The 25,744-nt window shown below is 36.8% G+C and overlaps 1 protein-coding gene across 2 annotated transcripts in view; it reads left to right on the forward strand.

The window, feature by feature from the left end:
• MRPS35 (mitochondrial ribosomal protein S35) overlaps window positions 1–25,744 on the forward strand; it is a 44,035-nt gene that overhangs the window by 10,509 nt on the left and 7,782 nt on the right. For both annotated transcript variants that reach the window (XM_003906155.3, XM_009180450.3), the window contains 3 exons: window positions 2,639–2,778; window positions 13,802–13,911; window positions 15,914–15,983. In XM_003906155.3, coding sequence (XP_003906204.2) covers window positions 2,639–2,778; window positions 13,802–13,911; window positions 15,914–15,983 — 320 coding nt within the window. The remainder of the gene's footprint in view (window positions 1–2,638; window positions 2,779–13,801; window positions 13,912–15,913; window positions 15,984–25,744) is intronic.

Consider the following 25,744-nt stretch of genomic DNA (forward strand, 5'->3'; position numbering starts at 1 on the left):
GCTCACACTTTGGGAGAGTGAGTTGGTTGGATTGCTTGAGCTCAGGAGTTCAAGACCAGCCTGAGCAATGTGGTGAAACCCCATCTCTACAAAAAATACAAAAAAATTAGCTGGGTGTGGTGGCACGTGCCTGTAGTCCCAGCTACTCGGGGGCTGAGGCGGGAGGATTGGAACCCAGGAGGTTGAGGCAGCAGGGAGCTCAAATCGTGCCATTGCACTCCAGCCTGGGTAACAAAGTGAGACCCAGTCTCAAAAAATAAAAAAATAAAATAAAATAACAAATTTGTGTCCCGTTTGGCACAAATCATGTATTACTATTTGATCATCTGTAAAGCCAGTTAACAAATGGCATTGCACTGTGAAAAATTCCATGTTTCTTCTTTTTAAATGTGTGTTTATAATCTAGAAACTTGTAATTTTAATAAAATATTTCTGTAATACTTCCTTATTTTTAAATGAAAGGCTTTTGACAGGGCATGTTAGCTCATGCTTTTAATTTCACAGCATTTTGAGAGGCCACGGAGAAAGGATTGCTTGATCCCAGGAGTTTGAGACCATCCTGAGCAACATAGTGAGATCATGTCTCTACAAAAATATTAAAAAATTAGCTGGAGTGTGATGGTGCATGCCTGTGGTCCCAGCTACTCTGGAGGCTGAGGTGGGCCTGGACGACAGAGTGAGACCTTGTCTCAAAACAACATAAAAATAAAAAATAAGTTTAAAAAAAATTAAGTGAAAGACTTTCATACAGCACATTCAGAAGAGTGGCATTCTATTTTATAGTACTTAAACGAGTGTCTTAATCTTTCCTTAATTATCCCTTTGCACTTGCTGCCAGTCTCCGGATTTAGATTGCATCTTCCGAATAACTCAAAGGCTTTTCAAGTACTTCTTCTCAGTTTTCTTTCAAAGTAGGTCAGTTCAGATTTTATATCTAACTTGCAAATGGAAAATCTGAAGCACAGGAAAGTTAGGTAATTTACCAAAACTTTAATATCAGTGGCAGAAGTTAAATACAAACCAAGGTCTTCCAAAGTCTCGTCTATTGCTCTACCTATCAGATGAGTAAAGGCTAATAGGAATCTGTTACGTATTTTCCATTTGGCTGTGTTTTTTTAGACATATAATTTAGGTAATTTAATTTTAAAACTGTAATTATTATTTGATGATTGAAATGACTTATTCATAGTTTCTAAAAAAAGAAAAGAAAAAGAGTCAGTGCAAACCCAAGAGCTCACAAAATTCCCCAAACTAGTCTGTCTTACAAAGTGCTTGGCAGTGATGTATCTTGTAGTGCAGGATATTGGAATACGTTCATGATGGCAATGAAATTCAGCCTCAGCAATCTTGTTCTGTTCATATTTTTTAAATGTTAAAATGATGTTAATTGCAAAGATACTTTTTTCCCCTCAAAACGACTGGGTATTGATCTTTTAAACAGTGTTCAAGGAATGGAGTGAACTATATTTAATTTGTTAGCATAAGAAAATTGTTAGCCCAAGGAAACGTTATTGGCAAAATAGTTCTCACTGTCCCTTAGATTATCATCTACAAGAGCTCCCACGTCTGCCTGTGATTATGACCAGCCCCTTCTGCAGTTATGCTTTTTTGGAGGAAGCATGTATGCAGTCTAATATGTTTGACCCAAAAAGCCAGTTACTTTTAGCTGTTCGTAGAGTGAGGCTGTTTAAGAAATGAGATTTCCATTGTGGACAGCCTGATAGTGCCAGAAATTTTCATCTCAAGCTGAAAGTCCTCTGCCATGCTAACTTGATTGAAACAGGGCAAGAGGAAATCAGCTCTGATACCCAGAAGAGGCTGGGAGCTACCTCTTTTCCTTTAAGTTTTTTTTTTTTTTTTCCTATTCAGGGCCTGAGTTTATACTTCTGTGTTATGAAGGTAACATGCTATAAAGATAACAAGAAGGCATGTTCACAGTGCTTGGAGCTCCTGTTGTGACCTAGGTCTCAGACCCAATCCCACTTCCTGTCTATGCTGTCTTGCCCAGATATGAGGACAAAGCTTTCTTCTTTCCATTTAGCCCCCTTAGCACATAGAAGTCACATAGAAGAAATATCAGTTCTTATAAGAATCCATTTAAGGGCTTAGGCTTTTGTACCTGTTTGAGTTGAGGTTCTATTCAGCCAGGTTTCTAAACGACTGTTAACTCCATCTCAGTTTCTTCTCAGGGCTCTTTGAGAGCTTTCAATTCCTTTCAGCTGATTTTTAGTAACCTTTAGTAATTAATATTATCTGTTACTTTTTTGAAAACAGTAATGCTCTGGGTACTATAAACTGTTTGCTTTTAGTTGGTACGGAGGAAGTAAACTGTCCAATAACAGATGTGTGCAAAGCTTATAATCAGCTTCCATCAAGGCATAGTTCCCTTTTAACTGAAAATACCACTACCATCAAACCTGAAATATCCAAAGAATTCCCTGATTAAATTGCCTAATTTAGGATGTACCTAATAGGAAAAGGGATAAGGGATGATGGTATATATGTAAAGTGCAGAAGAGAATCTGTTCTTTCATGTGACCTGGCAATGATCTCAATAATTTGGTATTGTCTAGTAGTATGCATTACAATGAGAATTTACTTGCAAAAGAGTAATTGAAATTATTTCTTTTATTCTCAGATTTTTGCACTGAGTGGCCAGCCGCACTGGACAGTGATGAGAAATGTGAGAAGCATTTTCCAATTGAAATTGACAGCACTGATTATGTTTCATCAGGACCATCTGTTCGGAACCCCAGAGCACGAGTAGTAGTCTTAAGAGTAAGAGTTTTTTTTGTTTTTTGTTTTAAATAAGAATCATTATAATACATTATTTAAAGATGTCTTTGGTGGCTGGCACAGTGGCTTATGCCTGTAATCCCAGCACTTTGGGAGGCGAAGGTGGGAGAATTGCTTGAGCCCAGGAATTTGACACCGGCCTGGGCAACATAGCAAGGACCTATCTCTAAAAATAAAGAGAAAAGAAAAAAAAATGTACTTGATATGTGTGATTATAAAACTGTAATATTTATCACAGAAATTTTGGAAAATACAAGTTTTAAAGTATACGCCAGGCACGGTGGCTCATGCCTGTAATCCCAGCACTTTGGGAGGCTGAGGCAGATGGATCACCTGAGGTCAGGAGTTCGAGACCAGCCTGGCCAACATGGTGAAACCCCTTCTCTACTAAAAATACAAAATTTAGCCAGGCATAGTGGTGGGCACCTGTAATCCCAGCTACTCTAGAGGTTAAGGCAGGAGAATTGCTTGAATCCGGGAGGCAGAGGTTGCAGTGAGCCAAGATCACGGCACTACACTCCAGCCTGGGTGACAAAGCAAGATTCTGTCTCGAAAAAAAAAAAAAATTATAAAATTGCCCATAAATCTACCATTTGTAACCACTGTTAACTATAGTAGCTCATTTTAGTACATACTCACAGCCTGCCTGTGTGTATATTAATAGGATGATACTGTATGTGTTCAGCAGTCTCTTTCTTACTTAAAAGAATTAATCATTTCCCAATAACATTAAACATTCTTTAATTTGAATTTGAATTTTTTTGAGATGGGGTCTGACGGGCAGAGAGCAGTGGCACTAACATAGCTCAATGTGGCCTCCAGTTCCTGGGCTCAATTGTCCTGCCTCAGCCTCCAAAGTGGCTGGGACTACAGGTGTGAGACACTGTGCCCAGCCCAGTTTCCTAAATTTTTTGTAGATACGGGGGTCTCACTTTTGGCCCAGCTGTTCTTGAACTCCTGGGCTCAGGTGATCTTCCCACTTCTGCCTCCCAAAGCACTGGAATTACAGGTGTGAACCACTGCACCCAACCTAATTTAATTTTAATGGCTACGTAGAATAACGTATAAATGGGAGACTGTTATGTACCAAGACAGTGTTTGAATCTGGTGGGTGTAATGTTGATCACCTCAAACTTAGCTTTTTTTCTTAGACTGAAGTGATATACAAATAATTTCATAATATAGATCTACCATAATTTAAGTTATCTGTATTATGGAACCTTTAGGCTTTTTAGTGGTTTTCTTTATTAGAAAAATGTTTTAATGAGTAATCTTAGGGATTAATATTTGTATGTATTTCTAATGATGTTCCTAAGATAACTTCCTGAAAGGAGAACTGTGAGGTCAAAGGATATAGCTCTTGAAGTTTGTTGATATATATTGTAAAATTCCTGCAGGAAACGTAAAAAAATGTAACACCATCGGATTGTGAGAAGGCCTGCTTTACTGTGCTCTCACCAACCTACATATTGCTTGTCAACTTGAAAAATGTGTCTTATATTTAAAATATGTATGTCTTTAAATACTAGTGAGGTTGAGGATTTATTCCTTTGTAAAACACTTATATTTTGTCATTTGCCCATTTTGATGGTGTATTGATTCCTTGTATACTTTTTTTTTTTTTTTGAGACAGGGTCTCACCTTGTCACCCAGGCCGAAGTGCAGTGGCACAATCTCGGCTCACTGCAATCCCTGCCTTCCAGGCTCAAGTGATCCTCCCATCTCAGCCTCCTGAGCAGTAGCTGGGACTGCAGGCATGTGCCACCATGCCTGGCTAATTTTTTTGTATTTTTGTAGAGACAGGGTTTTTCCATGATGCCCAGGCTGATCTCTAATTCCTGAACTCAGGTGATCTGCCTGCCTCGGGCTCCCAAAGTGCTGGGATTATGGATGTGAGCCACTGCTACCGGGCCGTTGTTTCTTTTTAATAATGGCTTTATTGAGACATGGTTCAGTTGCTATAGAATTCCCCCCTTAACCATCCTCAAGCCCCTTTCAGCAACTAATCTTTCTGTCTCTGTGGATTTACCTGTTCTTGACATATTACAGAAATGGAACCATGCGATATGTTTTCTTTCACATAGTGTAATGTTTTCAATAGATTTCATCTGTTGTAGTATTTTATCATTTCTTTTTATTGCCAAATGTTATATTTTATGAATATACCACATTTTATTTATCCATTCATTAATTGGTGGACATTTGGGTTGTGTCTGCTTTTTGGCTATTATGAATAATGCTGTTGAACATTCATATACAGGTTTTTGTGTAGACATGTGTTTTCCATTCTCTTGGGTATATACCTAGCAGTGGAATGACTGAGTTGCATGGCACCTCCATATTTAACATTTTGAGGAACTGCCAAACTGTTTTTCAAAGTGGTTCACTATTTTACAATTTCACCAGCAAGTTTGAGGCTTTCTGTGTCTCCACATCCTCACTAATGGTGTTATTACCTGTCTTTTAGTTTTAGTCATTCTGATGGGTATGAAAGTATCTCATTGTAGTTTTGATTTGTGTCTCCCTAAGAACCATCTTTTCATGTGCTTGTTGACTATTTGTATATGTTTGGAGAAATGTCTGTTCAAATCCTTTGGCCATATTTTAATTGGGTTGTTTATCTTTTGATCGTTGAGTTATAAGCATATTTTATATATTCTGGACACCAGTCCCTTCTCAGATATATGATTTGCAAACGTTTTCTTCCATTCTTTGGGTTGTCCTCTTACTTTCTTGATGGTGTCCTTTTTTAAGCACAGAAGTTTTAATTTTGATGAAGTCCAATTTATGTAAGTCATGTGCTGCATAATGATGTTTTGGTCAATGATAAACACATACCCAACAGTGGTCCCAAGAGATTATAAGACTGTATTTTCACTGTACTTTTTCTATGTTTAGATATGTTTAAATACACAAGTACAATTGTGTTACAATTGTTACAGTATTTAGTACAGTAACATGCTGCACAGGTTTGTAGCCGAGGAGCAATTGACTATACCATGTAGTCTAGGTTTGTAGTAGGCTGTACCACATTGGATTGTGTAAGTAAGCAATGATGTTTGTACATGACAAAATCACCTAGCCATGTCTTTGTCAAAAAATATTGTTAAGTGGCGCATGACTGTATTTTTCCTTTTGTCTCTTGTGCTTTTGGTGTCGTATGTAAGAAATCATTGTCTTATTCAAGGTCATAAAGATTCACTGTTGTGTTTTTTCCTAAGAGTTTTATAGTTTTAGCTCTTACATTTAGATCTATGACCTATTGTTTGTTAATTATCATACAGTTGTTCCTCAGTATCTGTTTGGTATCGGTTCCAAGACCGCTTGCAGATGCTTAGATCTGCAGATGCCCAAGTCCCTGATGTAAAATGGCATAGTATTTGAATGTTGAATATAACCTAGTACGTCCTCCTATATACTTTAAGTCATTTCTAGATTACTTATAATGCTTAGTACAATGTAAATGCTATGTAAATAGTTGTTAAACTGTATTTTAAGAATATGCATTTTAAAAATTGTTGTATTGTTATTTTTTCTGAATATTTTCAATCCACGGTTGGTTGAATCCACAAATGTGGAACCCGTGCAGACAAAGGGCTAACTGCATATGGTGTGAAGCCAGGGTCCAGCTTCATTCTTTTGCATTCCTTTTGCATGTTGATCCAGTACCATTTTTGAAAAGACTATTTTTTCCCCTTTGAATGGTCTTGGCACCCTTGTCAAAGTCATATAGTTACCTTTTAACTTTCCATTTGGCTACTTTACCAAATTCTCTTTTTTAAATTTTTTATTATGAAAATTTTCAAATGTATGGACAAGTAGAAAGAGGCTAATATAATAAATACCCATGCACATGGCATCTTGGTTTGGTAATTAATATTTTGACAAATTTGCTTCATACACATACATATACATCTAAGTACCTTAACATTTCTGACACCTAATGTTTCACACTAAAATATTTCAGTGTGTTATCTCTAAGAATTCAGATGTTTCCTATTTAATTCTAATACTATTAACACACGTAACAAAATTTTCAGTAATTCCCAAATATTATCTAAAATATCTACCCCACACTCAAATTTCCCCTATTGCCTTACAAAATGGTATTTATTAAGCTCTTTTATTTAAACCAGAATCCCATCAAAGACCATTGTATTTGATAATGATGTATCTTATGTCATCTGGAATGGCCAACAACTCCACCTCCCTCCCTTTTTCCTGATGAATTTGACTAGTTAAAGAGGCAGGTATTTTATCCTGTAACATTTCCTACCTTCTGAATTGGCCCCATTGCATCTGGATGTCATTTACCATATTTCTTTATCTCCTGTATTTCACATAACCTGGACGTTAGATTTAAAGGACTGATAAGATTCCAGTTAAATATGTTTGGCCAGAATACTTTATAGATAATGCCATGTATTTTATATTGCATCAGGGGCACGTCAAGTCTGGTTGCCTCATTCTTGATATGCTGAAATTGAGCACTTGGCTAAGAAGCTGACAACCTAATCATTCCTTTGTGAAGATTTTTGTTGCTTTGCTTTTCCCTTGAACAAGTAATCTGTGGGTGGATGTCAAGCAAAATCATTATCCTTTTTGATCCTTGAAGTATATCTATCTTAACTTTGGCCAGTGGGAACTCTTTTAAGTTGGTTCCTGTGTTCTTTTGTTACAATCCATTAGCATTTGAAAGTTTCTTTGTATTTTGACACAAGATGGTTCAGGCTCATTTTTATAAATTTCTTATTCCGGACCTGGAATCAGCCATTTCTCAAGGAGCCCTAACACCTGCCATTGGACAATGGTGTTTACAGACCATAATCTGGATGCTAGGACTTCTCAGTTGATTCTTTCAGAAGTTTCTCAAGAAATAATCGATAAATAATGGTAGTTTTAATTCCCCTTTTCAAGTATCTGTAGCTTGTTTTTTCTTTTTGTCTTCTGCATTAGATAAAATTTCTGAAATCACATTTCTGTAGTCCCTTATGCTGTTCCATACTTTGTCTGTGCCTCTAGTGTTTAACCTCAGGTATGAGGTATGATTTCAGTGAGATAATATAATGTTTATTATGTTAATGGTGTATCCTATTCTTAGATTACTAGCATTTATGAAATTACCTCCTTTGAATTATTGAAGTCATAAATTACATTAATAGGTTTTCAGTATACTGATGCATTTCTGAACCCTGGTCAGTTCATGGTGTATCATTCTTTTATTCTACCACTGATTTGCTGTGCTAGAATTTTACTTAGGATCATTTGTTCAGATGCCGTATTGCTCTGGAGAAATATGAGATCCTGCTGTTACTCACCTGGATCACGCCACGTGCCATTGCACTTCCAAGGGTCTGCCCTAGGAACTTCTAATTTAGTATTTGAAACCACTGTTTGTTTCCTTTGTCAAAGAAATTTGGTACACATGGCGTATCTTTTTCACACAGCAGTCATGGAGCAGTTACCTGATACACTTTTTTAAAATTAAACTTTTTATTTTAGTTTTTAATTTGCAGAAAGGGTTAATTTGCAGAAAGGTTCCAAGAATAGTAGAGAATCCTCTATATTTCAGACCTAGGTTCCCCTGTTGTAAACATCTTAAAATATACTATTGTATATTTGTCACAACTAGTGAATTAATATTGATACTGAATCAATATTGAATTTATTGTTACTGAAGTCCCTACTTTGTTCAGATTTTCTTAGTTTTTTTTCTAACACGCTTTTTCTGTTCTAGAATCCCATCCAGTTTACTACATTACATTTAGTCATCATAACTTCTTAGGTTTCTCTTGGGTGTGATGTTTCTCAGACTTGACTTGTTTTTGATGACCTTAACAGTTTTGAGGAGTACTAGTTATATATTTGGTAGAATGTCTTTCAACTTGTTGTGTGTTTGGGGAGAAAAACCCCAGAAGTAAAGTGCCATTCTTGTCACATCATATCAAGAGTATAGGCTATTAAGATGATTTGTTTTGTTTGTTTTTTTGAGACAGGGTCTCATTCTGTCACTTAGGCTGGAGTGCAGTGGCACAGTCACGGCTCACTGCAGCTTCGACCTTCCCAGGCTCTGGTGATCCTCCCACCTTTGTTTCCCCAGTAGCTGGGACTACAAGCACAAGACACCACGGCTAGCTAGTTTTTGTGTTTTTTGCAGAGATGTGGTTTTGCCATGTTGCCAGGGCTGGTCTCGAACTCCTGGGCTCAAGTGATCTTCCCGCCTCAGCCTCCCAAAGTGCTGGGATTACAGACAGTGAGTCACTGTGCTGGCCATGATTTGTCAGTGATGATGCTAATCTTGATACCTGGCTGAGGTAGTACTTGTCCATTTTCTTCACCATAAAATTATACTTCCTCCCCTCTTTTCCATACTGTACTCTTTAGAAGAAAGTTTTACAATGCAGAGCCCACACTTAAGGATCAGGAGGTATGCTCCACTTCTTTGAGAAGGAAATGTCACATAAATTATTTACAGTCCTTTTATATGGCAAATTTGTTTGTTCCCCCCTATTTATTTAATCATTTATATCAGTATGGACTCATGGGTATTTATTTTATACTATGCGTCATAATCCAATAAAACGTGTTTTTTTGCTCAAATTGTTCTGAGTTTAACCATTGGGAACTCTTTCCACTGGCTCTTCTGTTCCTTTGCCATGCTCCCATCATTTGTATTTTAAGCAATTACTTACTTTCTGGCACTACAAAATGCTCTGGGCTCTTTCCCTGTCCCATTCCTAGAATCAACATTTCTCCAAGGAGCCCTGACTGATGTACTTTTGATTGGTCTGGAGGGTGACTACTACCTCTTTGAGGTGCCTCCTGGGACCCTCAAAATATTAACTTTTATACTTTCTGTAGCCTGTATTTTAAGCCAGAATATTCGAAGTACACTGAAGAAATTTGTTGAAAATCTCTGCAACCATTTTTACATTATATACTAGCAAATAAACAATCTTTAATTTCTATAATTAAAGATTTTCCTTTAATTTCTATAATTAAAGATTTTCCTTTAATTTCTATAATTTTCTATAATTTTCCATTTTCCTCAGTGATATTGTTGATTGATTTCTATAATTTTCCATTTTCCTCAGTGATATTGTTGATTGATTTGTAGTTTTCTTTCTTTGCTGCGTTTCAGTATCAGGGTTATACCATTTTTAAAAATTTAATATAATTTTTTTTTTTGAGAGAGTCTCACTCTGTTGCCCAGGCTGGAGTCCAGTGGCACAATCTTGGCTCACTGCAGCCTCCGCCCCCATGGTTCAAGTGATTCTCCTGCTTCAGCCTCCCAAGTAGCTGGGATTATAGGAATGCTTCACCACATCCAGCTAATTTTTGTATTTTTACTAGAGATGGAGTTTCACCATGTTGGCCAGGCTGGTCTCGAACTCCTGACCTCAAGCATTCTGCCCTCCTTGGCCTCCCAGAGTGCTGGGATTACAGATGTGAGCCACGGCACCTGGCCTGTACCATCTTTATGAAGTGAATTATGAAGCTTTCCAACCTTTTTTATTTTGTAGAACAGTTGAAATATCACAACAACATACTAAGTTCTTAGATTGAAACTATTTTTAAATCACAAAGACAGTATATGTTTACTGTATAAAATTTCAAAAATCCCAATAAAAGAAAAAAAAAAGAAAGTTCAGCCATGCTTGTATCATTCCACAGGTTCATATTTTTAAGAACATATTAAATGTTACCTATTTTTCATAATAATGTTAACAACCACAATCAGCAGTTGTTGAGCTCTGTTGTGTGTTGAAAAATCTCTGAACTGAGAGTCAGAAAACCTAGATCCTCATTTATGTTATCCACCTCAAGTTTTGTGGGCCTCCGTCTTCGGTCCTAGAATTGACATCTGATGTCTCTACTGGTTCTAAGTTTGCTTATTTTATTTCACACAAAAATAATCTCATTGCTTTATTTGAAGGATGGCACCAGATTTCATTTCTTATATCATGCTTTGCCTCTTGTCCTCTGTGCCTTGTGCTAGCCTGTGATTGCTCCCTTGTACCCCTTCTGCTGACTTCACATCTGCCCTGCTAGACTCGGCACTGCACGTGCTGGCTGTTGAGGTTCAATGGTAGCGTCCTGGATGTGCCATGTAGTTCAAGGGTAAACGTAGGTCAAACAGATGAACTAAAACACATGCAGTCCAGTATGATTAAAGCAATCTTGTGAAGGTAGTCAACTGTTAGAAACTATTGAACATACTCACATTTTTTAATTCACAGAAAAAACATTTTTGATAGTCATAAAAGTAGTTTAGGATTAAAAACAACTTATATATAACTTTACTTCAAAAGTGCTTTCTTCTATTAATCTCATTTATTTCTGATAAAAATTCTGGAATTAAGTGTTCCCGAGGAAACAGTCTCAGGGAGGTAACATGATTTGTTTAAGGTAACATATTAAATGGCAAATCTACAAATCAAACCAATTCTTGTCTTTTATGTAATACCAGCATTCTTTAACCACATATACTTGCATGTAGAGAAAATATTTCACAAGTTAGATATTTCCCAATTTATGTAGCTCTTTTTGTGTTAAAATGTAGGCATTTGAAGATATATATATATATATATATATAAAAAACCAACACCTCCTGTGATTTGCAATATCAGCATTATTTTGGGGATAATGCTAACAGTATTATATTGATTCTTTGAAAAGTAGCAATGGAGGGCAAAATACGTAAGTACTTTGAATTTTGATAAAAGACAGTGAATGCCACTCAGCCCAGGTTAAAGTATTAGCCCATATTAAAGACTACAATGTTGCAGTGCCTTTGAGTACTACCAGGTGGCGTGAGTGCACCACACAGCTGTTGCTGAAATATTTATGATTTTTGGCATAAACTCCATATAGTTTTTGAACATTAAAATGTATGTTAATGTGAGTTTTAAATGAATGTGAATGTGATCTTACATTACATTGTTACAGTAATGACCAGCTTTGCTGCCTTTTTTTGGACCACTTCTTATATAAAAAGCTACAATACTTTAAGCTTTTGAAACTTTTAAATTTATTGTTAAACATTATTATGATTTCATCGAAGGGAGGTTTAAAAAAGGCAAAATCATGACATTCTCACTATCCTAATGTAAAAACTATTCATTTTTCTCTCCTTACTCCCTCTGTATACATGCATATGTGCATATATTTGTGTATTCATAATCATAATAAAGGTATATTTTATTTTTTGTAAAAAATTCTTCATGTTTGTTTTAATCAGAGTATAAAATGGCTTATTTTATCTATCAAGTCAGTAACCTGGTGGTTGATACATTCTCTTTCCAGAAAACTGGTGATTCACATTATCTAATTGAGAGTTAGTAGTCGGTATTCATATTACTTGAGTTATTTTTAAGAGTGCATTTGTATTTATCTATTTTCTCTAGTTCAAATACAAAATACAAAAATTTACAGTGCTTTGAAAAACAATATATCCTTGCTTTTAAAAATTTATGTATTCATTCCACAAGTATTTATTGCATGCATTTTAAGTGTTAAGCCATTGCCAAGAACAAGATAGACATCATTCTTGCCCTCAAGGGTTTCAATTCAGTGAGAAAAAAATGGGAAAATAAATAGGCTACTATACTTTGATGTCTTGAGGGAAGTGTACAGGGTTATTGAAGCTACAGAAAACCAAACAGATTTCAAAATCCTATTTAGCCTTTTTTCTTCATATAGTTACAGCTCTTTTTTTATTCTTAGTGCTCTCCCTAGAAGATTAATCTTTACCTTATTTAATTGTATTCCGGTATCTAACCTAACCTATCTTCTTTTTTTTTTTTTGAGTCTGAGTTTTGCTCTTGTTGCCCAGGCTGGAGTGCAATGGCGCGATCTCAGCTCACTGCAACCTCCGCCTTCTGGGTTCAAGCGATTCTCCTGCCTCAACCTCCTGAGTAGCTTGGATTACAGGCATGCGCTACCACGACCGGCTAATTTTGTATTTTTAGTAGAGATGGAGTTTCTCCATGTTGGTCAGGCAGGTCTCGAACTCCCGACCTCAGGTGATCTGCCCACCTCAGCCTCCCAAAGTGCTGGGATTACAGGCGTGAGCCACTGTGCCCAGCCTATCTTCTTGTATCAAACATATTCATCTCTAGATAATACCTTTAGCCCATGCCCTTATTCTCTGCAAATTAAAAAGTGTGTTCTTTTGGTCTTGCACTTCCTAAAATATGTCTAAGGAAGACTAGGGTTGTGAACTGTCCCTTGAAAAGTGGAATCTGAGGTCAAATAAATTTGAGAATCATTGCATATTAACCCTACATTTTGAAATTTCAAGATGCTTACTAGCATATTATCTGTTCTAAGAAATACTACCTTAAAAAACCCAATTTACCTCGGCATTTCCTAAACATTTTCAACAGAAAGAGCCTTTAAAAAAAATTCTTCTTAGACTGTGGGACTAGTGTTTTTTGAACACTAGTTTTGAGAAATGTCGAGCTAAATGAATTTTTTAAGTGTTTCCTTCCCTAATGCTGTATTCCAGCTTCCATGAGATATCTGTAGCTTCTTAAAAAATCTTGTTGCAATGATACAAGTCTCATAATTGCATGGTAGAACTTGTTGTAATGATACAAGTCTCATAATTGCATGGTAGAAATTTCTTTAAGCTCTTATGTTTTATCTATTTATTTCTATATTCCAACTTTACTAACACTAATTGAGTTTAATTCTATTAGTGCTACTCATAAGCACCATAATTTCATTTATTTACCAGCTAATGTCATTAGTTCTTTCAGGGAAGGCACTAATGCCCAGAACTTTCAAAGAGCTTCAAACAGTATGTTCCCCTCCCTTTTTTTGTTTCCATGAGTAAGATCAGAGTTTATAATATGTCCCAACTGCTTGCTCTGTGTAGAAAGGAGTTTGAAAAGCTTTCTTTTTAGTGGATTTAATGTTAATAGGAATAACACTGCTCCCTTTTTTTTCACTAAACAATTATATGAAATTATTTTTTCAAATAGCTTTTCTTATTTTTAAGGTAAAGCTTTCCAGTTTGAATTTAGATGACCACGCAAAGAAGAAATTAATTAAACTTGTAGGAGAGCGATACTGCAAGACCACGGATGTGCTTACCATAAAAACAGATAGGTAATGGAAAAACAGTTCAGCCTACTGGTCACATGAGTTTCCCCATTGTCTTTCAATTCCTTGGCAGTCCTTTTTAAAGAAATTTTGTTGAAGACGGGGGAGGGGGTAGCCTTTTCTTATTAAGCAGAGTTCTCTAATTCATATTTTTAATGTCCTCATACTAGCCTACTATTGCCATGATCTTTATGCAGAGGCATGCTTAGCTAATTTAATGTTATTTTTAACCTTGATTTTAATATGTCCATGTATATAAAACTCAAGAGAGATATTAGAAGAAAAAAGTGTGATTTGCTAGTGATTAATGCTTAAGCAGGCTTTTATACATTCAAAGCATATAAAAATCTTATAGTTCAAAAGTAAAATTATTAAATGGTCTACGTGGAATTGATCAAGGCACATTTGTAAATAATCAAAATCTCAGAGCCAGGACAGAGTTTATAAAGGCAATACTAAATTTATCATATATGAATTTATAAATTGGGTCATTTCTATTTGAAGTAAAGAAAGGTTATTGGTATGTTTTCACTAAATGGCTATTTTATTTTTAGAATTATACTTTAGCTATTTCCAAATTATGTCAAAATATAAAAGACCCACTTTTAGAGATAAGTAAGTGGACCAATCTGCTGTCTTCCTGCCCGTCCCTGTTTGAAAGCATTTGGAGTTGTCAGTTTTGATTAGGTCTCATGATCCGCAGTGGTGGGAAGAAGGAGCCTGACACATGCAGAGACTGCAACAGTGTGGAGGCAGAAAAAGCCATGGGGCCATGGTTTGTGATTATTACCATATGGGAGAAAGTAGATTTGAACTATATTAGCAATAGTCCTTTTACTATCTTTAGATAATGTTGGCTTTTCTAGTTCATGCAACTTAAACGCCTTTAAAATGTTATTGTGTGAAATTCTGTGAGTATCCAATAATGTTGCTTTTTTTTTTTTTTTTTTTTTTTAGCTAGTTTTACAAGTCTTAGTGTATGGCTATGTTTTATGGTAATTATTTAGAGTAGAGGACTTAAATAAATGTAAGTACAGAATAAGCAGTATAGTTGAAGTTATTTGTCATATGATGGTTTTATTTGATATTTAAAGAAATTGGAAGTAATTGTATCTTTCTGTGTATTATTTCATTATCCTTAAAGCTCAATGTGTCATCTCATGTATGTAGACGTTTTACCTAATTTTAGGTTATTAGTTTCATTTTAAATACAGCAGCAACAGCACGGCATTGTATAGTGTAACTCACTTTTAAAAGAATCAGTGTAACTCATTTTTAAAAGAATCAGCTCTAGGAAAACCAAGGTTAACATCTATCATCTTTCTATACCTACGTCTTATTTATATTTTTAAATTTTTTTAGAGATTGAGTCACTCACTCTGTCACCCAGGCTGGAGGTCAGGGGCACAGTCATAGCTCACTGAAGCCTTGAACTCCTGGGCTTATGCAGTCTCCTGCCTCAGTTTCCCAAGTAGCTATGACTACAAGTGTGCAGCACCATGCTTGGCTAATTTTTTAATTTTTGTAGAAACAGGGTTTTGCTGTGTTGACCAGGCTGGTCTCAAACTCCTAGTCTCAAGCAACCCTCCCACCTCGCCCTCTGGGATTACAGGCATGAGCTACCATGCCCAGCCCTATGTCTACTTTGTAGGTGAACTCATCAGATATATTCATGCTATTTGGCAGATTCTTGGCACTGAGATGGTGAAGGGAACTTGGATTGGACACAATCATAGTAAAAGTAGCGTAAAGCTATTGTCATATACAAATAACTCCATTACTAATGAAAACAAAGAGATACTTGAAATAAAGTTATAATAACACCAATATTTAGCTTCCTCAAGTAATGAACTACAAAGACTATTTTTATTCCAAAAACAGTTTTCCTAAAGCAGAGAAGGAATATCTGAAAGCATTGTCTTCTGTATTTAGTATATTGCGTATTTTGCAAATTATTCTGTATACTGAGTTTTTAGAATTTTGACTTCTCCCGCTTTCTCTTTAATAGGTGCCCTTTAAGGAGGCAGAACCGTGATTATGCAGTGTATCTACTAACAGTGTTATACCATGAGTCTTGGGTAAGTGTGTGTGAATATTTAATTATTTTGTCAGTGTAATTTAGATGATTATAACCTTTCAAAATACTCTGTGTGGCAAGTACTCAGTTGAGTATTTTGTGAACTGCTACATAATCTAAGTATGTATGAAATGTCATGGGTAGCTTCTACTGACTTTAAAAGTGAAGTAGGATTTGAAATACGATTATTCGGTTCATCTCAGGACCTTGCTGAAATCATATTCCTAAAATGCCTTGAAACTTCAGAGTTTTTGACTTGGGGTTTTTTTTTTTTTTTTTTTTTTGACTTTGGGTGAAAGTTGTTAGCTATGAAGAGAATAATAATTATTGTATAATTTGAGAATTTATAATTCATCCTCTTTAAATTGCAGAGCAAAACTTTATAGAAAGGTATTTTAAATGTTTATTGGAATTTTTAGTGAACACATAACATTTTGTGTGAACATTTGACTGTTATACATTAGGGACAACTAAGGGCAGTTAATTATAGCTTGAGTATTCTTTATCCAAAATGCTTGGGACCAGAAGTGTTTCAGATTTTAGGTTTTTTCAGGTTTTGGAATATTTGCATATTAATGTATAATGAGATACCTTGAGGATGGGACCCACGTCTAAACAGGAAATTCATTTATGTTTCATATACACTTTATACACATAGCCTAAAGGTAATTTTATACAATATCTTCAGTAATTGTGTGCATGAAACAAAATTTGACCATGCTCCATCACATGAGATCGGATGTAAATTTTCCATGTGTGAGTCATATCCGTGTTCAAAAAGTTTTGGATTTCCAAGCATTTCAGATTTTGGATTTTCAGATTAGGAATGCTAACTGTATTTAAATAGTATTAAAAATACTCGAGTCTGAATGTATGGAGTTTTCATATAAGTATATATATTTATAAGGAAGATTTCACTATGTCTGAGCAACAGCTCATCTGATTTGAAGTTGGTAGCTAATATGTTTAGGTAACTCAAAGTTTGAAATAGTAATTTTTAAAATTAAAATAATTTTAGGTATGCATTTGAATTAAATTTTTTGTGCCTTACCCAACACAGGGGAACTCAATAGCATTTCATACTAGGAATATTCAAAGGAGTAAAGATAGCTGGAGAAAGGGGTCATGTTCTTTAGAAAGGACTTCATATGTCAATGTCTACAGAAACAGTGAAAAAAGGAAAAAGTAAAAATTGAAAAAGATAAATAAAAGTTTTCATATGGAAGAGGGTTTACATTTGTTTTTAATGACTCTTAGAGATACAACAAGGTAGAAACAATAGTAAGACAGAGACAGACTTCAGTTTACTAAGTGAGAACTTTTTTTTTTTTTTTAAGTCTTGCTCTGTTGCCCAGGCTAGAGTGCAGTGGTATGATCTCAGCTCACTGCAACCTCCGCCTCCCAGGCTCAAGTGATTCTTCTGCCTCAGCCTCCTGAGTAGCTGGGACCACAGTCATGCACCACTACCGCCTGGCTAATTTTTGTACTTTTAGTAGAGACGAGGTTTTGCCATTTTGGCCAGGCTGGTCTCGAACTCCTGACCTCAGGTGATCCACCGACCTCGGCCTCCCAAAGTGCTGGGATTATAGGTGTGAGCCACCATGCCCAGCCCTCCCAAGGGGGAACTTTCTAAGAGAGCCACCATAAGATGCAATGAGCTACTTCAACAGGTAGAAGACATTCTGTCCATTGGCCACTTAGTGAAGATAGGCAAAAAATGTATGCTCCCTGAATAGGTAGTTAAATTCCATGGCCTTTGGAACCTCCTTTCAGCCCGAGTTACTGTGATTCTGTGAGTACATGCAGCTGTTCTCTAAACTGCTCACAGCTCTTCCTTCATGTTATGATAAAAGAGTTTTAACACAAGAGGATGAATGGAAAGTGACAGAAAAAAAACTTGGGAGATTAGTAAATACAAAAATTAGCTGGTAAGCTCTTCTCTTCTTTACAATTATTTCCATTACCATAATTTATCTGGATTTTCTAGTTCTGGCTTTAGGAGCAACATCAGAATAGCAGTTAATCTCTCTTTCCTAACAATTGATTTTAGAAATGCCGTTGCCTTAAGATAATTAAGTTTCCTTTTGCACCAGCAACAGGGCTGAAATAGCTACAGTTTTATGGCTGTTGCTGCTTAAAGAGTTAATAACGAACAATAAATACAACCCGTTTTGACTCTCTTATTTTGCCAGTATCTTATAAAATGAATTTGCCCCGAAGGAAAGGATAGGCATAAATTCAGTGGAAGCTGATTTATGGGATTCTTTCTGTGGTTCCGTGACTTAGAATCCAAACAGGGTTGCCTTCTGGATTCACACAGAAGCCTTTGATCTTTAATGCTAATTACTTTGATGCCAGAATAAGTAGCCACATCCAACTGTCCAAACAAGCATACTTGAAGAATTCTATATTAACATTGTTTCTTGGTCCTTTCTAAACAAGTACCATCAGTGAAGAAGATTTTGAATACAGATGAGCTGTGAAATTTTGCAGAGCTGCTAGAAAAAAATTTTTATTTAATTGAAATTCATTTTCTCTCACCAACATGGAATTCATACTTGAAATTGATGTTATCACCTGTTATTTAATCAAATAAGAGAGCCTGTTTTTAATCCATTGCTTGATTTTTTATAGGCTAGCGTCTGAGCATTTAATATCCAAATACATGCTTCCCTCGGCTTTTTCTTTTTTTTCTTTGAGACAGGGTCTTGCTTTGTTGCCCGTGCTGGAGTGCAGTGGTATGATCATGGCTCACTGCAACCTTGGCCTCGTGGGTTCAAGTGGCCCTCCCACCTCTGCCTCCTGAAGAGTTGGGACTAAAGGTACACGCCACCATGCCCAGTTAATTTTTGCATTTTTTTTTGTAGAGACGGGATTTCACTGTGTTGCCCAGGTTGGTCTTGAACTCATAGGCTCAGGCAATCCATTCACCTTGGCCTCCCAAAGTGTTGGGATTATAGGCATGAGCCACTGTGCCCTGCCTTCCCTTGGCTTTTTAACCTTCCCCTAGAGGTTACCTCTAAGTAGCACTGAGGGGAAAGTAGCTGGTATTTTTATGTAGCTTGTAGTACTGAAATCCCTCTGGAGAAATGATCATCTAGACTCTGGTAGAAGGATATTACTGTTATATACTATTCAAAACAGTTTACTATAGAAGTGTCAAAGTAGACTTCAGTAAACAGACATCACAAAGCGTAAGCTTCAGGCATAAAGGCTTAGTAATACCTCAAAGAATAATTATTTCAGTGCTGGGAAGGTTAGATAAGAGTCGCATATTCACTGGACCATGCATTTATCCTTCAGCAGTTTAAAGAAGCAAGGAGGCTGGGAGCACTTTCGGAGGCCGAAGCAGGCAGATTGCCCAAGCTCAGGAGTTCGATACCAGCCTAGGCAACATGAGGAAACCCTGTCACTACTAAAAATACAAAAAATTAGCCTAGTGTGGTGGTGGGTGCCTCTAGTCCTAGCTACTCGGGAGACTGAGGCATGATAATCGCTTGAACCTGGGAGTCGGAGGTTGCAGTGAGCCAGATCGCACCACTGCACTCAGTCTGGGTGACAGAGTGAGACTGTCTCAAAAAATAATAATAATAATAATTTAAAAATAAATTAAGAAGCAAGGAGAGTTGTAGAGATTTGGTTTCCTATTTTAATATTACATATTGTTAGCATTGGAATACATTTATAACCCTTGGGGCCAGACAGACATGGATTTGAATTCCAGGGCCATTACTTAGTACCTGTGTAATAGTCAGCCTCTGACTATTTAATCTCTGAGGTTCAGTTTTTTTCCTAAGGATTTTTGGATGGATCAGGGAGAATTCGCATAAAGTGTCTGACAAATAGTGGGCTCACCATAAGCGTCTGTAAATATTGTTAATATTAATAATAAAATAAGGAAATTTTTTTCTTAGAATTTTAAATTCATGGTTTCCCAATTTCTGTTAATATATACAGTTTACATTTAATTTGGCGGAGTTTGTACAAGTAAAGTCAGATCTATACTCTTCAGGATGTGTATCCTACTCACAATTCGACGTAATTGATGATAACACAACTTCCTTCATTTTAACGTTTTAGTGATTTTTTAAAAATTGAAACCTTCCGTAAATGATTGGGTTAAGAAATGATTGAATCATTTTGCAAAGTGACTTACACAAAAGATAAGCACAAATACTGGGAAAGAGAAAAAAACACTTGCTTTAGAAAAGTTAGAGATCTGAAATCAAATTTCAGAGATTCATGGATGATGCTGATATTGAATTACTAATGGTTGCTTTTTTACATTTTAAAACTTCAGCTATATCATTTGGATTTCATGATAGTCTTATTGCCAGAACTGTATCTAGCTTTGTAATAAAATGGTTCTGAAAAGTCATGTAACAAGTATTTCTAATTTAGTCAAGCAGTGTTGCACTCCTGTAGTCCCAGTTTCTCTGGAGGCTGGGGCAGGAGGATCTGTTGAGCCCAGGAATTCGAGTCCATCTTGGGCAAGTAGCAAGATCCCCCACCTCTAAAAATAAAAATTAAAAAAGTCTAAGTTGGAGAATTTTATACTTACTAAGAGTTCATTTTAAAGGGGACATTATTACAGATACTTCTGATAAAAATGAATACTTTTGCAGAGCCATAATCACCACTTAATCTGTCAGATGTATGAGTTCATTTTGATTGTGTATGCCTACACACCTGCATTTCCACTTGAGAATGCTTGAGCAATGTTTGTTATGTTGTTGTTCTCTTTTTGCATTCAACAACTATTTAGTTCTTGTGTACAAGATATGTTGCTAGGTGCCACTATCAAAATGAATGACCCCCTGCCTTAGGTACCTTGATTTCTGGAGGGAATCCGTTGGTTATAATATAATCTGTTGAGTTTAATGGAAGTAGGAACACAGTGCTGTGAGAGCCACAGACAAGGGTTAACTCTCCCTGAAAACATCATGGGAATGATGATGGGTTTTAGAAGATGAATAGAAGTACGCAGTACAGAGTGGGTGAAGAACTTTCTAAGCCTTGTGAGTTTAAAGAGCAGGCAGAAGTTTGGTGTAGCAAGGGTATGGAACTGACAGGGCCAAGAAAGGAGGTGAAGCTGGCAGTAAGTCAGAGACAGGCTGTGAAGCTCGTCCTAGTGCTTATTTGCAAAATGTAGATTTGTAACCAGAGGGCAACATTGAGCTGATACAGTATTTTACTAGTCATTTGAAAAAGTACTTCTCACTATTTTTGTTTTATTTTCTTTTGGGGGCTTGTGTGTGTGTGTTTTACTAGACAATTTTAGAAGTTTATTTTCTCTTTGGAGACTGAGTTTTGCTTTATCATCCAGGCTGGAGTGCAGTAGCGCAATCATAGCTCACTGCATGCAGCCTCTACCTCCCAGGCTCAAACGATCCTCCCACCTCAGCCTCCCAAATAGCTGGGACCACAGGCAAGTGTCACCATGCGGAGCTAATTTTTTTATTTTTTGTAGAGATGAAGTCTCGCTCTGTTCACCACACTGTTCTCGAACTCCTGGGCTCAGGTGATCCTCCTGCCTCTGCCTCCCAAAGTGCTGGAATTACAAGCGTGAGCCACCACATCTGGCCCCCTCTGAGTGTTTCACTGTTCATGAAACAGTAAACCATCCTGTGTCAAATGTCAAGTGCATGTTCGTTAAAAATGTTGCCCAGCAAATGTTGGCTGGGCACGGTGGCTCACGCCTATAATCCTAGCACTTTGGGAGGCTGAGGCAGGTGGATCACCTGAGGTCAGGAGTTTGAGACCAACCTGGCCAACATGGTGAAACCCTGTCTCTACTAAAAATACAAAAATTAGCTGGGTGTGGTGGTGGGCACCTGTAATCCCAGCTACTTGGGAGGCTAAGGCAGGAGAATGGCTTGAACCCAGGAGGTGGAGGTTGCAGTGAGCCGAGATGGCACCACTGCACTCCAGCCTGGGCAACAAGAGTGAAACTCTGCCTCAAAATAAATAAAGAAATAAATAAATAAATAAATAAATAAACAAACGGCAAATGTTTATGAATTGTCTATTTGCTTTGGATATGAAGGTTAATAAATCATGGGAAAACCATTGTCTCCGATTGAAGAACACTCTAGTGGGAGCAAGGAGGTATAATAATAAATATCACAAAAGTGTTAAGATTATCTTAGTTTGAGCTATCATAACAAATTACCATAGATTGAATGGCTTAAACGACAGAAATTTATTTCTCACAGTTCCAGAGGCTGAGGAGTTGATCAGGGTGCCAGGATGGTTGGATTAGGGTAAGGGCCCTTCTCCTGGTTTGCATATGGCTATCGTCTTACTGTGTCCTCACTTGGTGGAGAACAGAGAGAGAGGAAGGAAATTCTCTCCTGTCTCTGTCTTATTGAGGATTGGAATTCCAATATCTGAATTTGGTGGGGGGACACAAACATTTGGTCGGTAGCACAGGTTGTATAATTTACCATTTCATGTTTAATTCTTCTCTACTTCTTCATTTCTTATGTATCTTTCAAGACCTCGACCTGCTTTGAGGCCGTTAGTGTTTGTCTGACTTCTGCTTTGTATAGATAGCAAGTTACTCTGTTTTATTTTATTTTCTATGCTGGTCAGTGGAACACCTGACTGCAGTTAGTTGTCTTAGTCACGGATTGTTCCATGTATGTTTTCTTTTTCTAACTTTAGGGCCTCATTAGCAGGGATCTGACCTATTGTACTTTGTACTTCAAACTATCTAGGTCAGTGCTAGGTAAGAATACTAAATGTTTCATAGCAACTGTTGAGGCTGGGCGCGCTGGCTCATGCCTGTAATCTGAGCAGTATAGGAGGCCGAGGCAGGCAGATCACTTGAGGCCTGGAGTTCGAGATCAGCCTGGCCAACACAGCAAAACTTCATCTCTACTAAAAATACAAAAAACAATTAGGAAGTGTTTTAAAAGGTATTCGAATTCTACATTACTTTGTAAGTTCTCCACAAATACTTGCTTCTGTGAGTTCAGTTCATGATGCAAATTTACAGTCAGCAATGTTAATAGAATCTACATTCTAAAAAAGAACTGGCTCTTCCTGGCAAGATGCATCTCTTTAACATGAAGCGTATGTTTTTATTTAACACTTTATGCATAAACTTACTAATGTTACAGTGTTTGTTAAACAACTAACTATATGCATGCATTGAATTCCCGTGAGTCCGAGCATTAGTGGTTGGCCAGTAATGGTAAAGAATAACTACATGCCACAGTTTTACTTGATTTCAGACAAATACATCTGGCCTTTGTTCTAAAAAGTGGACCTGTGATGTTGCTGTGAGGGTCTCTGTCTCTGACTTTCTTTTTTTTTTTTTTTTTAACTCTGTGCTGCTTCAGTGATCACTTCGCATTAACATAAAAAAGACACCAGAAAGGGGGTTGAAGTAATTGTTCCATCTCTCCCCGACAACACACAGTGAGGTGGGGTCTCACTCTGTCGCCTAGACTGGAGTGCAGTGGTGTGATCTTGGCTCACCGCAGCCTCTGCCTCCCAGGCTCAAGTGATCCTCCCCCCTCAGCCTCCCGAGTAAGACTACAGGTGTGTCACCATGCCCAGCATGTTCCGTCTTTTAAAAGTGCTTCAAAATACTTCTTCTTTTTCTTTTTTTTTAAACACAAAGCATTTAGTGCAGCCATCCATTTTAAATTAGGGCTAACTTTGAAGGTCAGGAATCAAACAGCTTATCTTATTCTATAGCCTTTTCATTTTATCCACTGAGAAATTAAGATTTAGAGGAAAGGTCAGGTACTTTGCCCAAGGTTACAGAACTTTTTAGTGGAGGAACTCAGACCTGAACTGCAGCTTCAGCGTACCATATTCTTTCCATGGTATCATATTATTTAGTTTTATTTAACTTTGACTTTCAAAATGTTATGAAATAAGAGATGAAATCAAATCTGACTTTAACTGCTAGTTTAGTCTCCTTTCAAAATGAACAACTGACTAACTGAAAATTCATCTATCTCCATAACCTGTTTTCAGCTGGGGGTTGTGTCAGTGCCACCTGAGAAGCTTTTGTAACTACAGCTGCTGGGGCCCTGCAGAATCAGAATCTCTAGCTGTAAGACCCAGGTTTTTATACAGTTTTAAAAGCTCCACAGGTGATTCTGGTGCTGAGCCCTGATTGTGAATAATTTCTCCAGTCTTTGAATGTTGTAAATAAGGAAACTGATTAAGTTGGCTTGTCTTTTTTAAGACAGTTTTTGCACGTGTAAGTTTGAGTATCCCTAATTTGAAAATCTGGTATCTGAAATGCTCCAAAATCTGCAACTTTTTGAGCACCGACAGGATGCTCAGAAGAGCATTTCACATTTCAGATTTTCGGATTAGGAATGCTCAACCAGTCAGTATAATGCAGATTCTAAAATCCTTTAAAAAATCGAAATCTGTAACACTTCTGATCCTAAGCATTTTGGATAAGGGATACTCAACCTATATCTCATGTCAGAGCTTGAGGGTAAAGGGTGGTAATTAGAATGAAAGGGGCAGGCAAGAAAATGGAGGGATTTTTCTGTTGTACATAAATAGGAATTTAGACTTGATGTGGTAGACAATAAGCAGTGTTCTAGAGCCCTGAGTAGGATGGTGCTACACAGAAGGTGACAATCTCGTAACTCTTTGCCTTCAGGCAGGACTTCATTTTATTATATACTTAAAAGACCTTTCTGCTCACATTCTGCTTCCCCACCCAGTGGCTGAAGTCATACATTTGAGAGTTACAGTCTTCTTCCCTCTCTTATGATACCAAATAAGTTACCAGGTCTTTCAGTTTCACTTTTAAATATTGGTTAAAACCGTTTCCCCCTTTTTATCCCTACCGCTACACTCTAGTATAAGTTTTCATCATCATTTACCTGAAAACTACAATAGGCTTCTAATTGATTTCCTTGTCTCATCCACCTTCTATATTACTGTTAGAGTAATTGTTCAAAAAAACAAATCTCTTGCACCATAGTCCTTTACAAAATCCTTCAGTGGTTTCCCATTACTTAGGATAATGTCTGAACTCCTTAGCATGCCATTCACAGCAATTTGCCACCTCATTACCAGCACTCAGGAAATATACATTATATAGCCTATACCTTAGACATAATGAACATAATATGTTCTTTCATAACTTTGCATATGTTATTCTCTTTGCTTATAATTCTTTTTTCAAATTGATCAGCCTTGCAAATTCATATGAATCTTTTAATACACGTCAAATGTAACCTCTCTGTTTCCTGCCTATCCCTTTTCCCTCCTCTAGCTAGCATTCCTTTTATTACTTTTCTGGTAATTGCCTGTACACGTGTCTGCTCACCCCATTAGACTGTGAGATCACAGAGGTATAAGGAGTGTATATTCATTCATCTTTGTATTTTCAGCATCTAGTACAGTGTCTGGCAAATTTGCATTCAGTAAATGTTTTTTAAAACTTAATTGAATTCCTTGACATAGTTAAAAATTTAGCTTTGGTAGCCGAAAGAATTGACAGTAATTCTTTTCTCACTTTTTATGAATATTTGCCTCTTCGTATTTTTTATGATTTTCAAATTGCTTGGGATTTTAAAAAATGGTTAAACTGTTTTCTCTCATACAGCACAAGGCCTTACTTGTAATCATGAGAAGTGGAATATTACTATGATTCATGTCCTAGGCAAAGAGAGTTGTAAATAAGAAGGTAGGAGGTGACAGCCTTGTGTATTCAGTGGAGCAGATATTTCTTTGCCTTCTGTTACAGCAGAATACACTGACCCTTGCATGAATTAG

The sequence above is a fragment of the Papio anubis genome, chromosome 9 (assembly GCF_008728515.1).
Source record: "Papio anubis isolate 15944 chromosome 9, Panubis1.0, whole genome shotgun sequence".
NCBI classification, from domain to species: domain Eukaryota; kingdom Metazoa; phylum Chordata; class Mammalia; order Primates; family Cercopithecidae; genus Papio; species Papio anubis.